Here is a 12857-nt window from a genome sequence, read left to right as displayed (position 1 = left end):
TGATTCCTCACCCCTTCTCATGACTTTTTATTAGGGTCTCCCAGTCCATCCCACTAATTACTAATTGGTCACTCAGTCGGAAGATATGATTCTAACCTATAGTTTTTATTTACCACATCATATTCTTATATTTCACAAAATGCTGATTGGTTCTTCTTGCGATGAGGACATCATCAGGCTCTTCAGGTATCAAAATTGTTGCACAGGGTTCTCTAGTCAGTGATTCCATTGTTCATGTCCTGGGAAAGTACATTTAGCCTACATTACACATAATTGTTTCAAATTGTCTTCACCATCTCCTGCCCGTTGGTACATTTGCAGAATGTTCTAGCTAAGCAAGTTGAACTCTGAGCGGTTCAAGGTTGCAATCCCCGGTTATCAGTCCTTTGCAAAGTGTTTGAATTCTTCATGCTCAGAGCAAACAAGGCCCAGTGAAACTAGGCCTCTGGTACGGCTAACTTCAACTATTGAAGTAATACAAAACATAGGTTATACATCTCATTATGATATATTAGTACATTTTTCTCATATATTTTTCTTTATTTTACACGTTTAGTCACTTTAGTACATGTGGTGACCACTCCCCGAGGGCACATTTCTGAACACGCACATTATTTTCTGCTATTAATTTCTCTATGCATTTTCTCATTATTTTACACACATATAAGTAATTAGAAATTTCTTAATTAACATATCTGCTCCAACATGGGTCATAGGTTTTCCTCCACTTCCTCTCAAGTTGCTTACAGTTTTATCTCAAAGAGAAAAGATGCTCATTGAACCAAGGAGCAGATTTAGAGTGTTTTACCTGTTCTCTTGCATGGAGGGATATCTTCATGTAACACTTGCACTATCCAGTTTTCCCAGCATTCGTAGGCATCATCTATTTTTTCCCCTAAAATGGGTAGTGAGTTTTGAAGAGTAGCCATCCAGTCAGAGGGTGAGAGTTTGGCCCATCTTTGCTCTATTCTTGAGGTGGGCTTGATTGCATTTCTAGCCTCTGCTTTCTTCAATTTAAATGGGATAAGAAAATGGTCTGTCCAAGGAAGAGTGGTGGCCATGTAAATCAGGATCTTCAGGTCGTTACTAAAAAAAAGATCCAGGAGATGTCCCTTCTCATATTTGGGGGTGGTCACTTTTTGAAATAGTTGAATGCCCTCCAGATCTATAACCATTGGATATTGTTTATATTGAGTCACCAATAGTTATATGAAATCTGCCTGATTTCGTTTTTGCTATACTAAGGCCTCCTCATAAAAATTCTTTCTACTTTTTTGTACACAGGTGTGGGGTGGCAAGGGTAGGTGGGGTGCGTGGTCCTGGAGTTGAGATTTCACAGTGCTGTCTTATCAGATGACAGCACAGGGGAGGGATCATTCCTTTCTGTGGACACAGGTGGGAGGAGGGCTAAAGGGATGTGGGAAGGTATGCAAGCCATAAGTTGCTTGATGAATGGTCGTTGGTTTTGGGGGAGAGGGGTCTGCAGGGATAACAAGAGTCAAAATTATCAAATGTAATTTGTTTTATGGCATTGTTTGGAAGGTAGCTTAGGGGTGGCTGCATCAAGTACTTATGACATATGGCAATGGCTGGGTTGAAAATCATGTTCTGGAATGTGGCTGGTTTGAATCGAGCAGGCAAGCGCCAACTAGTACAAGAGGTAAAATACAAGGAAAAATTATTGTGTTTTACTGAGATGCACTTAGCATATAAGGATCGCTCATTGTTGAAACAATTGGGCTACAACACAGTCCTTAGCACCTCACAGCCTGTTTCCATTCAGGGGGTAGCAATAATGTCTGTCAAGTACATTGAGGCTAAGATACTTAAAATATCAGTGGATGCGAGGGGAAGGTAGGTGATTGCTCAGCTTTTGCCATATGGCTATATGTATGTTATCTGTGTAGTATATGGCCCGAATACTGATATTTTTGATTTGCTTTGTCTGGAATTATTAGATTGGCGGGATAGGTGACTTTAACTGCGTGATAGACGATGAGATAGATTCAATTGTCATGCACACCGACGCATGGCCAAGGCAAGAGCATCCATTCTGGAAATTGCCCGCTTAGACAGGTTGATTGATGTGCGGAGGGTTTTGCATCCCTTGAGTCTTGGGTACACCTTTCATTCTTCTCCTCATAAACAATATTCAAGATAGATATGATCTTTGCAGGGGCACAACTACTAGTCCAAGGTGCTGAGGTTGAGGTATTCCATAAGATTGCCTCTGATCATAATTCTGTTATTCTTACACTCCAGGCACTGGCTGGTACAAGGGAGAGCAGGAACTTTATGTTTTCTTGATCTCTCCATGCCAACTTAGATTACTGGAGCTAAAGGGCAGGTTTATAAAGAGGATTTAAAAGGCTGAATACTGGAACGGCCCCACTGCAGGTGGTTTGGGATGCTATGAAAGCATATATATATGGGGTCACCTTGCACTTTATTCTCACTAAGAATCAGGCTATGCAAGAGGGTGTAGATCAGTTGTGTCAGAGGGTGAGGGATTTAGAGTTTTGACATGTCCAGGCAATTGCAAATGGAAATTCTGGCGAACAAGCTGCATACCTTGAATTAATCGAGAGCTGCAGCCTCTTAGATTGAGGATTCAGGACAAAAGTGGCTGCTAGCTATCACAAAAATAAACTGCTTCTGTATGAATATGGCTAGTCTGTTGGGCGACTTCTGGCATTTCAGATTGCAGATAAGAAATCTAGGTGTACCATTCATAGTATTCAAGGGACAGACGGAGTGTTGAATACAAGCCCCCAAACAATTGCAGGGCAGTTTACACTTTTTTCTCAGGATCTTTATAGCCAGCCTCAATTATTCAACCAGCCTGATCTGTTAGAATATCTACAGGGCTGCAGACTGCCACATTTAGATGACACCCAGGATGTAGCTTTACATGGGACATATCTGTGTCTGAGTTAAAAGATGCTATTAAGGCTCTACCTTCTGGGAAAGCTGCAGGGGTAGATTCTAGCCCACTCAAATTTGATATAAAATTTAGAGATATTATAGTGCCAAAATTCATGAAGCTGATCGGGCATGTAGATAAGGGGGGGACATAAATACCCCGCACGTGGAATCACAATAACATTGCTGTTTTCCTAAAGAAGGGTAAGCCCCCGGTGGATACAGGCTTTTATTGTCCTATTTCTTTAATAAACTCAGACGCAAAGTTTCGTCTCTATATTGACCCTCATTTGAAGACCCTTCTTTTAAATGAAGGGATGGCGCCAGTAAGATCAAATGCTAGCCAGCTCATAAATTGCTGCCTATGTCGATGATGTTGCTGTCTTCTCATAAAACCGATGAAGCTAATAAGTTTGGTGCACCTTCTGGCTATAAACTAAACCTGGCTAAAACACATCTTTTACTCAATTTCAAGCTGGCAGATACAATTCTGGGGGTGGTTCCAACTGCTACTTATTTGGTAGTAAGGGTCGCCAGTCAGGATGATAGTATCTTTAAATTGAATTATGGGGCTCTACTACATACTGTCACTGATGACTTATGTTTTTTGGACTGGCTTTCTATTAGTATCATAGGCCGATGTAATATTATTAAAATGAATATCCTCCCAAAATTCCTGTACTTGTTTTGTACCATCGCACTTTGAGTTCTGAGTTTCATTCTTCAGGAGGGTTGAGGGCTCTTTAGGCAGTTTCATATGGGGGTATAGCTGGGCAAGGCAAGACCGGTCAGCTTCTGAAACTGCCGTACACTCAAGGGGGGGGGATTCAATTACCCGACTTAAAGCTCTATTTTGGTACAGGCTTTGAGGTCACATATGGAATTTGCTTATTGGTTGGGAGCTGCAACCAGTTATTTTAGGGTGTCAAATGGCTTTAGAGACAGGCGCAAAGCTCCTCCTTCATAGGCTCAATGATCCCAACTACTTCAAACAAGTGAGATTTAAAGTCATTAGGGACATTGCTTGCATATGGCAAGAGATCTGCGGTAAGTACTCACTTGCCACCTTAAATGCATATATTCCGCTTGTGGAAACCAAGCATTTCCTGAGTTTTTCCATAACCCAGTGGGGAAAGCTTGGGCAAGGTGGGGGTGCTGACTCTTAGACAGATATAAGATAGTGATGGAGGTTGCTCATTTGCCTGTCTGCAGAAGTTATATGAGCTTCCTCATCAGTTCATTTTTTAAATACTTGCAGCTCTGAGGCTACTTTTTGCATGTATGCAAGAAGAAAATCTTGATGAGTCGGGGATTCTGTCTTATTTGTATGAGGCACCCGGAAAAGCCTTGATCAGTGCGTTATATCTGAGGTTTAGTTCATATGGTAAAGATGATAGTGTGCTGCTTACTACCAAGTGGAGCAGGGTGCTTGCAACTAAGATTTATTTGGATAAAATTCAGCGTGCATTAGAGATTGTTGACAAATCGGCCCTGTTCGGTAAGTCTTAAATTATAGCAGTTCAAGACTACTTGTATGTCTCCTAAACAACCGGCCGCATTTCTAAATGGACAATTAACCATAATTCAACTAAGACTGTATGTCCGAAGTGCGGTTGTCATGCAGCTGATAAAGTACACATGCTTGTGAATTGTCCTGTGGTATGTGGATTTTGGTGTAATTCAGTTAGTCATAGACCACTCAGGCTATAATTTCGAGCTATCTGTTAAGGAGATCATGCTGGGCTATTAATCATGCACACTGATAGCTTTAGTACTCTGATGTTGATCATTATTGTTTTTGCTTGGCTATGTGTAGCTCCGACGTGGATATCTCCTTTATCCCCAAAGGTGGCGGCAATCATTTGTCAAATATATGAATGTGAATCAGCTATTGCTAAGACTAGAGGCCCTTGGGCAGTGAAATCACTTAGGAAAATCTGAGATGGCTTTAACTGGGATCAAGAGTGAATGGTAAATATGTATCTCGGGTACTACTTAAGTAGGAGGTCATTATCCTGAGGTGGGTATTTGTAAATGTAAGGCTAATTATGCCCAGATCAGTAGTTTTTCCCTCTTTTCTTGGTTTATTGCAACTACATGGGGCTGGGTTTGGTGCAACTTGAAGAACTGTTATGTAATATTTGGTGTTACATACCTGAGTTTGCTTGATTCTTTTTTTTCTTTTTGATATGATGCCTTTGCTGCATTTTCTATTGTCATGTATACACATTTTGCCACCATTAAGGTATTTAACTATGCTGTATACTTTTATAATATTTTGCTGATCATAACTGACTCTAAATAAAAATACTTAGATACTAGATTTAGTCACTTATTTGTAAAATGTATTTATACTTTTAAAGTTATATAGTATGGTTTAAAAAATAATTATACGTCTTTATATATTTTTTACTAATATCAATTGTTAATTATATCTTTAGTTTGCAGTTGTATTTAATTACTTAATACATTTATTTTATTTGTCATTTAATTTTTTAATGCATTATATCTAATAGCTGAGTGGTTTAAATATACAATTATAAAATTAATGCTTGCATGATTTTTTTAAATTGTATTACATGTGTTTTTTTTTAAATTGTGTATTTTTTAAACCTGCAATAATGTAGAATACATTTAAATATACACACCTAACCTATGTAATGTCGATATTTTGATCAAATAAATATTTGTAGCCAATAGTGTTGTACTTTACACATCAAGTATGTAAAAATTGCACTAGAGACAACTAGAGACTGGAGTCCTACCCCCCAAAAGGTTTGGTGCGTCACTGACTTGACCAGGGCCTTCTGCCTTTATTGTAAGATTGCACATGGACAGGAAAGTACTCCATGAAAGTCTGCACACACATTCGATGGCTAGATCTTTTCCAGGCAACCCCCTTCTCTTTATTGCAGATATGATTAGGACTTTGAAGTGGTTGGATCTCTAAACAGTTGGACGTTACTGGGATCATTTTATCCGAACATCTGTGATTGCGTCACTATCTGACTATCGTTATTCTGCACTTGGAATTTTGCCTTTCATTTCCAGACATCCAATATAAATAGAGGCTTACTGCCCTTTAAAACAATGGTCAGTAAGTTTCAATCTGCTTAACACACGTCCACAGTTAAAAGCATAAAGCAAACCTAACACTTTGTTTTATGAAACTCTCAGAAAGTGGCATTGAGCTCCATATGAATGCTTTGTTTTTTGCATCTGATTCAGTGCACATACCCGAAAATTAGACACCCACCAGCAGGACAAACTTGAAAGCTCGCTATTTGATTGAGACAAAACACCATGCTATATATATATTTCATCATGCTCACTTTCAGATAAAAATCATTTGTTTGTGTTCGTTAACCTTGTAATGCTTTTAGAAGTAAAAATCAATGTCCTACCTATTCAGGCAAGGGAGAGGCATTTTCAAACTATTTCACTAGGGAATTTAATTTCCATGGCTCATTTATTTCTCCACATTCTGAAAAGGGCATATTATCTGACAAAAAGAAGGCCAGTTATAAAGTATGGGGCATTGCTAACAATCAACTGGCTATTACAAAAACCCTATTAACATTAGTTAACCTAATGACAGGTACAAAAGCAACAGCCTTGACATCTGAAGGCTGGAGTTTAATGAATAAAATGAATGAAAGGCACTTGTAAAGCGCACTGTCACTCAGAGCATCGTGTGCTAAAACATAATGATGGAGTGACCGTGGCTTTTCCCATGATTCGTGAGGGTCTGATTTAGGGACTCTATGATGGAATTTCCTGCTCGCCATTGTGGTGGATATGCCCTCCATGCTAACGCCTCTTTCGCAGTTATCTGCTGAGGCACCAGAGTTTTGTCCACCAAAATTGTCTGTATCAGGTAGGGAAACAGCCAGTTTGGGATTGGGACCTCATGTGGAAAATCGGTCACTGGGCGTGGCAGTACACATACGGTGTAAAATAGAGTGACAGTTGCACTAGGTCATGTAATAGCGATGCGGTCCTTTAGCACATACGTGTGCATGTATCGCAATTGTATGCAGTGTGCAGTGCAGGTCATGCTCTTTATTGTCCGTTTCTCAGAATAACGAGTGCACTCCAATGAACTGATAGCCACCTTATAGAGTAGCTGTGGCTGGATTGTGCAGTACATAAGGGGGTCAGCAAACTACCTATCAGAAACTGGTCTTCTCAAGAGGCTCCCGCTCACTCAGAAGCTCAGAAAATCCTCATCGCCAAAAGTATTTCCCCCCATTATAAGGATTTACAGATCATATGTTACCTTTAATAATGAGATTAAAATCCTTATCTCCCAACAACACTTTCCAGATGTGACTTGCGGCCAGATAGTTCTATGAAATATTTTTGCAGGATAACAGTTTTGTGGCCAATTTTCTGTTATACCACTGCTATGGGCCCTAAGGTGAAGTACGCTGAATGTTTTCTCCCTCCCACAAAAATGTTTTCATACTGGCGATTTTCTGTCTTTCTGGGTGAGGGAACCTGTAACTCTGAACCTGAGAGGGGCCTGTAGCCAATGGAAAAACGGGCAATCACGTACCCCACCCCCAAGCCCCCCATAATCTTAAACCATTTAACTCCTCAAAGTAAGTTTCCAGTGATGACCTTCCTATCTTATCCAGCCCAGATAGCAAGATGCGTCCATGGAGCAGACAGTGGGAAGGCACCCTTGCAGCACATTTGCCGGGTTGGGAAATAATTAATCTACACAAGGAGGGTTCATATTACGTTTATTCAAGCGACCAGTATAATTCACAGTGTTCTTAATAAACTTGGACTCTTTGAGATCTCCAGTGTTATATTAACATTACTGTGAATATCACTGATCCCATTTTATTTATATTACAGATATTTATAAGATACTAAAACCGATAAAAAGGTCGTTTTGTGAAACAGTTATATGTCATCCGGGTGGTCAGAATTCCACAATGGATTGCTGTTGGAGGTTTAAAATGTGTAAGCACCCCGTATGTAGATATTTATAGGTATTATACAGAGTGTGAACCAAGCTGGACAGCAACGGAGCCTTCTATAGCATACTGAGACAGGCTTGGCCAGTCAGAATGCCTAAAATGCTTGTACTGATGGGTGCTGTTAATGCCCTGACCATAAACCAATAACGCCCGTTGAATTAATAGGTATGTTATCAAGAATTAAAATTAATTATTTTGTTGTTTGCTTGGGAAATCGTGGAGTAGGATATTTAGGGCCTTATTACAACCCTGGCGGTCATTATGCAGTGGTGGTCGGACCGCCACCAACTGCCCATGCAGTTATGGGCAGTGCAGCGCCCCGCGGCCAGCCCCTGTCGCAAAGTTAACTGTCTGCTTTGCTCCCTACACACTACAGCATTGCCGCCAGCTCTATTATGAGCAGGAGACAATGCTGTAGGCTGTTTCTCACTGGGCCACTGGGAAACTCTGTTTCCACCCGCTGACCCAGCAAGAAACCTGTGATGGGGCCGGCGGGGAGGCGGCTGAACTGGTGGCAACCTACCCGTCGGAACTAAAAAAGCCCATCTGCCGAAGTCGTAATGACCCCCTTAGTCTAAGAAAGAACTTGCAACAATATTTAAGTGAACCATGTACAATCTGAACTGTTAAATGTGGGGCTATGTTTCTATTGTGTTTGCAGAAAATTATGCCTTCCCATATATTTTCTGGATAAGGCTAATGAAAGTGACACACTACTAGAGGTCTCACACTTCTGTCTTCCTGTATCAAGGTTTGCGACAGTGTTAACTAGACAATTGTCTGTTGGTCGTATAAGTTGAGGGTAAACCCGGTTGTAAGCTAAAAGGAATGTTACACAGGCCGACATACTGAATAATCACTTCCTATTAGGCACCAGCTCATTATGATTGTATTAAGGCTTCATTGAGGTCCCTACTCTGAAATAAGAGTAAATATATCACTGATTTTCAAGCTGTTTCGCAAAATCATTTTTGCTTGTAAATGTACATTTACGTCTGAAACTGGCTGGAGTTATGCCTGCTAGGTAGTCACAGCAGTTGTACATCCTTTTACTCCTACATAATTGTACCCAACGACAACATACATTTATGCGGGACTTCATCCGACGTAAAAAGGACACAGACGCCCTGCAAACCCACAAGGTGTTTCGAGTATTTTATTCCTGTTTTAGTGCTAGAAAATTGTTTCAAATCTAAAGTTAAGAGTAAAAGTCCCATTTCATTGAATAAGGAATTGAAGTAACCAAGGATACCAACCGTAGTCTACCGGTTCTAAACTATTCTACTCACACATGCTTTCCTAAATCTGAACGACTGCAAAAAAAACAAAAAAACACTCTAGTTCCAGAAACAATCAAAATATCGTGTAAACTGTGAAACTGAAGTTAAACCATTTGAGGCCATATTCGTAAGTGTTTGCTACACGTATGAAACCACCAGATCGCCCAAGAGGTCTTAATGTGTTAAGAATCCATGACTGTTTTTCTCTACTAATATTTTCTATTTTCTAATTACTCACTAATAAATAGAAATGTTGAAGCTAAAATGTGAGTTAGCCAGAAAAATAAACGTAAAATATTTCTGTTGTAATTAGGTTTGAATCCATTGTTCTAGGCACAGTGCTTGTGCGATCTGGTACACCAAGGAACGCTCCAATGTGGCTCCTGCAAAGTGTATCCTATCACAGAATCATTTTTATTTTTTGCTTTGGTACAGTGGCAACAAAGGCTTGAAACCGATGCAACCCTATATCCCAGGAGAACCGTGCTCCAAATGTGACTCGGGGCACGGCTGGTGTGAACACAGACTATGCAGTAAGGAAATAGCAATTTATAACACAGTCAGTATTTTAATAAATGGTTTAATTTTACAAAATTGTAAGGTTTTACATCCACTATGTCAGCATGCTTTCTTCTTTCTTGTTTGTGAATCCTATAGAAATATCCTGTATCTCTTTGCTCTTTTTAGCATTTTAGCTCACATAACGTATGGCCTGATTAAGATCTGGGGGATGGAATACTATCCACTGGATTACGATCACCATAGGATAGAATGGGATCATGCTACAGTGGATGGGATATTTGTCACATTTGTGTTGAGATCTAAATCAGGTCCTTAGTCTCATCACAAATGTAGTGCAATACCCCTCAGGGGGAAACAATGCAGTTAGTTGGGCAGGTTCACTGATAGCCTTCTATGTCATGGGGCCCTATGTCTCAATCTGATGCTTTGTTTTTAATGTGATTGATGGTGCTCTGCATTATTGAGTGTGAAAGAAGGAACGAGCAATGCCCTCATGAAGCCTCGTTCCAACACCAAAGACACTTTTTCATAGTCCATGCACCAATATGCCTCTTCATGACATTTCTCACATTTTATTTTGCTGATGTGCTGCAGGTCTTTTGTTCTTTGACACACTCCTCCCCACTTCATTTTGATCATTGTCACTGTTTTTGCTCCTGATATGTTCCCACATTGCAGCCTTGGTATGACCCACCACCTACCACAGTCTTCATCAATGACTATAATGCTACTCTCCCCTTCCATGTGGCATGCTTATCAATGTTTCAAAACAAATTCGGGAAAGGGTAGAAAATGCTTTGTCAACAGGAAAGTAAGGTTTCATTTTCACACCAAAGTGATGAATGCTGCTTTATGGGTAAATACATTTTAAGTGTGTGTAATAACACTCTGCTTGTGTATTGGTTTTACATATAGTTCTTCTTGTTGTGGTGCCTCCAACATCCTAATCAATTATAAATCCATGTGCTTATAGGGTTACATGTAGACTCAGGTAATCATGGCAGTTCCAAAATCAGATCCCAGATCAACCACATTATTATGTGAAATTCCAAAACAGTACAGTACGGGTGTGCTGGACGTTCTGTATGGTAGTGACCTGAAATGAACAAAACCATGGCATTGGAAGGACATTCAGAATTGTTTAAATGATCCTCCTCTCCATCACGTAACTGCGTAACAGCGTAATAGCATAGAGCACTGTTTGTGTAAACTTTACTGTTACTTTTTATGTATATTCATCCATCTCTCTTGCAATTAGATTAGTTTCTCATTCAAGAGATACATTGTGATTGGTACTTTCCAGTTCATACTACTTGGAATCATTGTGGACAAATATATAGCTAGGCATTCCTTAACTTATCAAACACAAATGATGGTCATTACCAGTGATTGGAATGTAGAAAATATCATACTTGTAGTACAGAAAATTATTATTTGGGGTGGAAAAATGTTCACCTCAAACAATAAGGCCACTACCTGCTATATGTCACACAAATTACATAAAGTAAACCTGTGATTAATCCCTGATAACGTGACTGGAAGCAGCCAGCTTAAACCAAAGGCAATGTGTCAAGCATTTTATACCAAACACAATAAAACTCTGAATCCACTTTAGTATAAAGAGAAATAAAAAATGAGTAAAATAAGACTAACATGACAAACATCCAACAAAGGGAGCTGGCTGTATGGCTTTTTAAAAAAGAATTAAACAAAAAAGACCCATGAAAAATAAAGTGGCCCATGTAAGTCAATAGTTGCGAAAGACCGGGACGAAGGTGCAATTTCTGGCCGACGGTGATGGAAGCTCCATTAGATATGCCAAGTGGATTGGTCTTGTTGGAAGTCTGGAAGTCAAAAAACTCCAAAATGTTTCAAAGTCTCACTTCAGAAAGGGTCATGTCACTTTCTTGAAGAAAAATGTTAAAGCCGGTTGGTCCTGCTGATGGGAATTTATGACTTCACAAAGCATGCAATTACCACACATGCCTTTACCAGGCATGTTAAGTATATGTGAAGTGTATACTATTTGTATTTTTCACATTTTAAATAACTTAATTTAAATTATTGTCAGGGACACCCTAATCCCTATATATATATATATATATATATATATATGTATATATATATATATATATATATATATATTTATATATATATATATATCCACTGTGCACATCCCTTAAACTCTAAAATCACCCTTACCACCCATTATCACTACCCATCCTTAAAGTCTAAAATTACACTTACCTTCCTTTACCACTGCCCATCCCAAACCATAAAATTATCCTTACTTTCCTCTGCCATGAACCACCCCTAAAATCTAAAATTAACCTTACCTCTATTTATCACTACCCACCCTAAACTCAGTTTACTTAGCCCTCCCTTTACCAATACCCACACCATAATCTTTTTTTTAAAATCACATAATCATTTATGTTATTTAAAAAAATACCTGCGTGGTAAAGACATGTATGGTAAAGGTACAAATATTTACTTGTGTGCTAAAGGCCGTGTGGTAAAGGAATTGCATGGTAAAGACTGTGTTGTAAAGGCTGGTCCCTTGCTGGTGCACTGGATTTTTTTAGATTTCTCAATAAAAAAACTTTCAAGTCCTAACTCGGAATGGGACTTAGTTGTGTTTTTGGAGGTGCGGAGATCTCTGTATGGGATGGAGCTGAAAACTAAATCATTGCAGTAAAACTGCGGACCGGATGCTTTTTCTGGCACGTCCTGCTGAAGCTCTGGAGGAAAATGTTTTTAAAAATTACAAACTTACTTCTTGTGCCCACAACAAAAACATGCTTCCAAGGCTTCAGGAAATGTACTTGGAGATTCTCAGAGAGTCAGGCAGCAGCCAACAGCAATTTTCAGTCCTAGTTCAGTTGCCCTGGTTCACTGGGATTCTTCCCAATGATGTCCTCATCAACGTTTTATGTTTATGGAGCCATCCAGGGAGTCAGCATCATGATAATTGGGGCTATTTTTGTCCTTGGATTTCAAATGGAAGGGGGTCCAACCTCATTAGGCCCTTCTCACAGGTCACAGATTCTATGTGCAGCAGATCCAGTCTATCAAGTATCCTTTCATAAGTCAAGCAGTGTTATGAGGAAGGCTGGGTGAGGCTCTGACTTTGTAGGGTTTG

General features: G+C 39.6%; 1 protein-coding gene across 2 annotated transcripts in view; it reads left to right on the top strand.

Annotated features, from left to right (window-relative positions):
• Positions 1-12857, top strand: part of LOC138267525 (cysteine-rich secretory protein 2-like) — a 183936-nt gene that overhangs the window by 102735 nt on the left and 68344 nt on the right. For both annotated transcript variants that reach the window (XM_069216535.1, XM_069216534.1), the window contains exon 5: positions 9629-9726. In XM_069216535.1, the coding sequence (XP_069072636.1) occupies positions 9629-9726 (98 nt within the window). The remainder of the gene's footprint in view (positions 1-9628; positions 9727-12857) is intronic.

This window comes from Pleurodeles waltl, chromosome 12 (genome assembly GCF_031143425.1).
Source record: "Pleurodeles waltl isolate 20211129_DDA chromosome 12, aPleWal1.hap1.20221129, whole genome shotgun sequence".
NCBI classification, from domain to species: Eukaryota; Metazoa; Chordata; class Amphibia; order Caudata; family Salamandridae; genus Pleurodeles; species Pleurodeles waltl.
The sequence above is the reverse complement of the archived record's forward strand: the minus strand, read 5'-3'. Positions and strand labels throughout refer to the sequence as shown.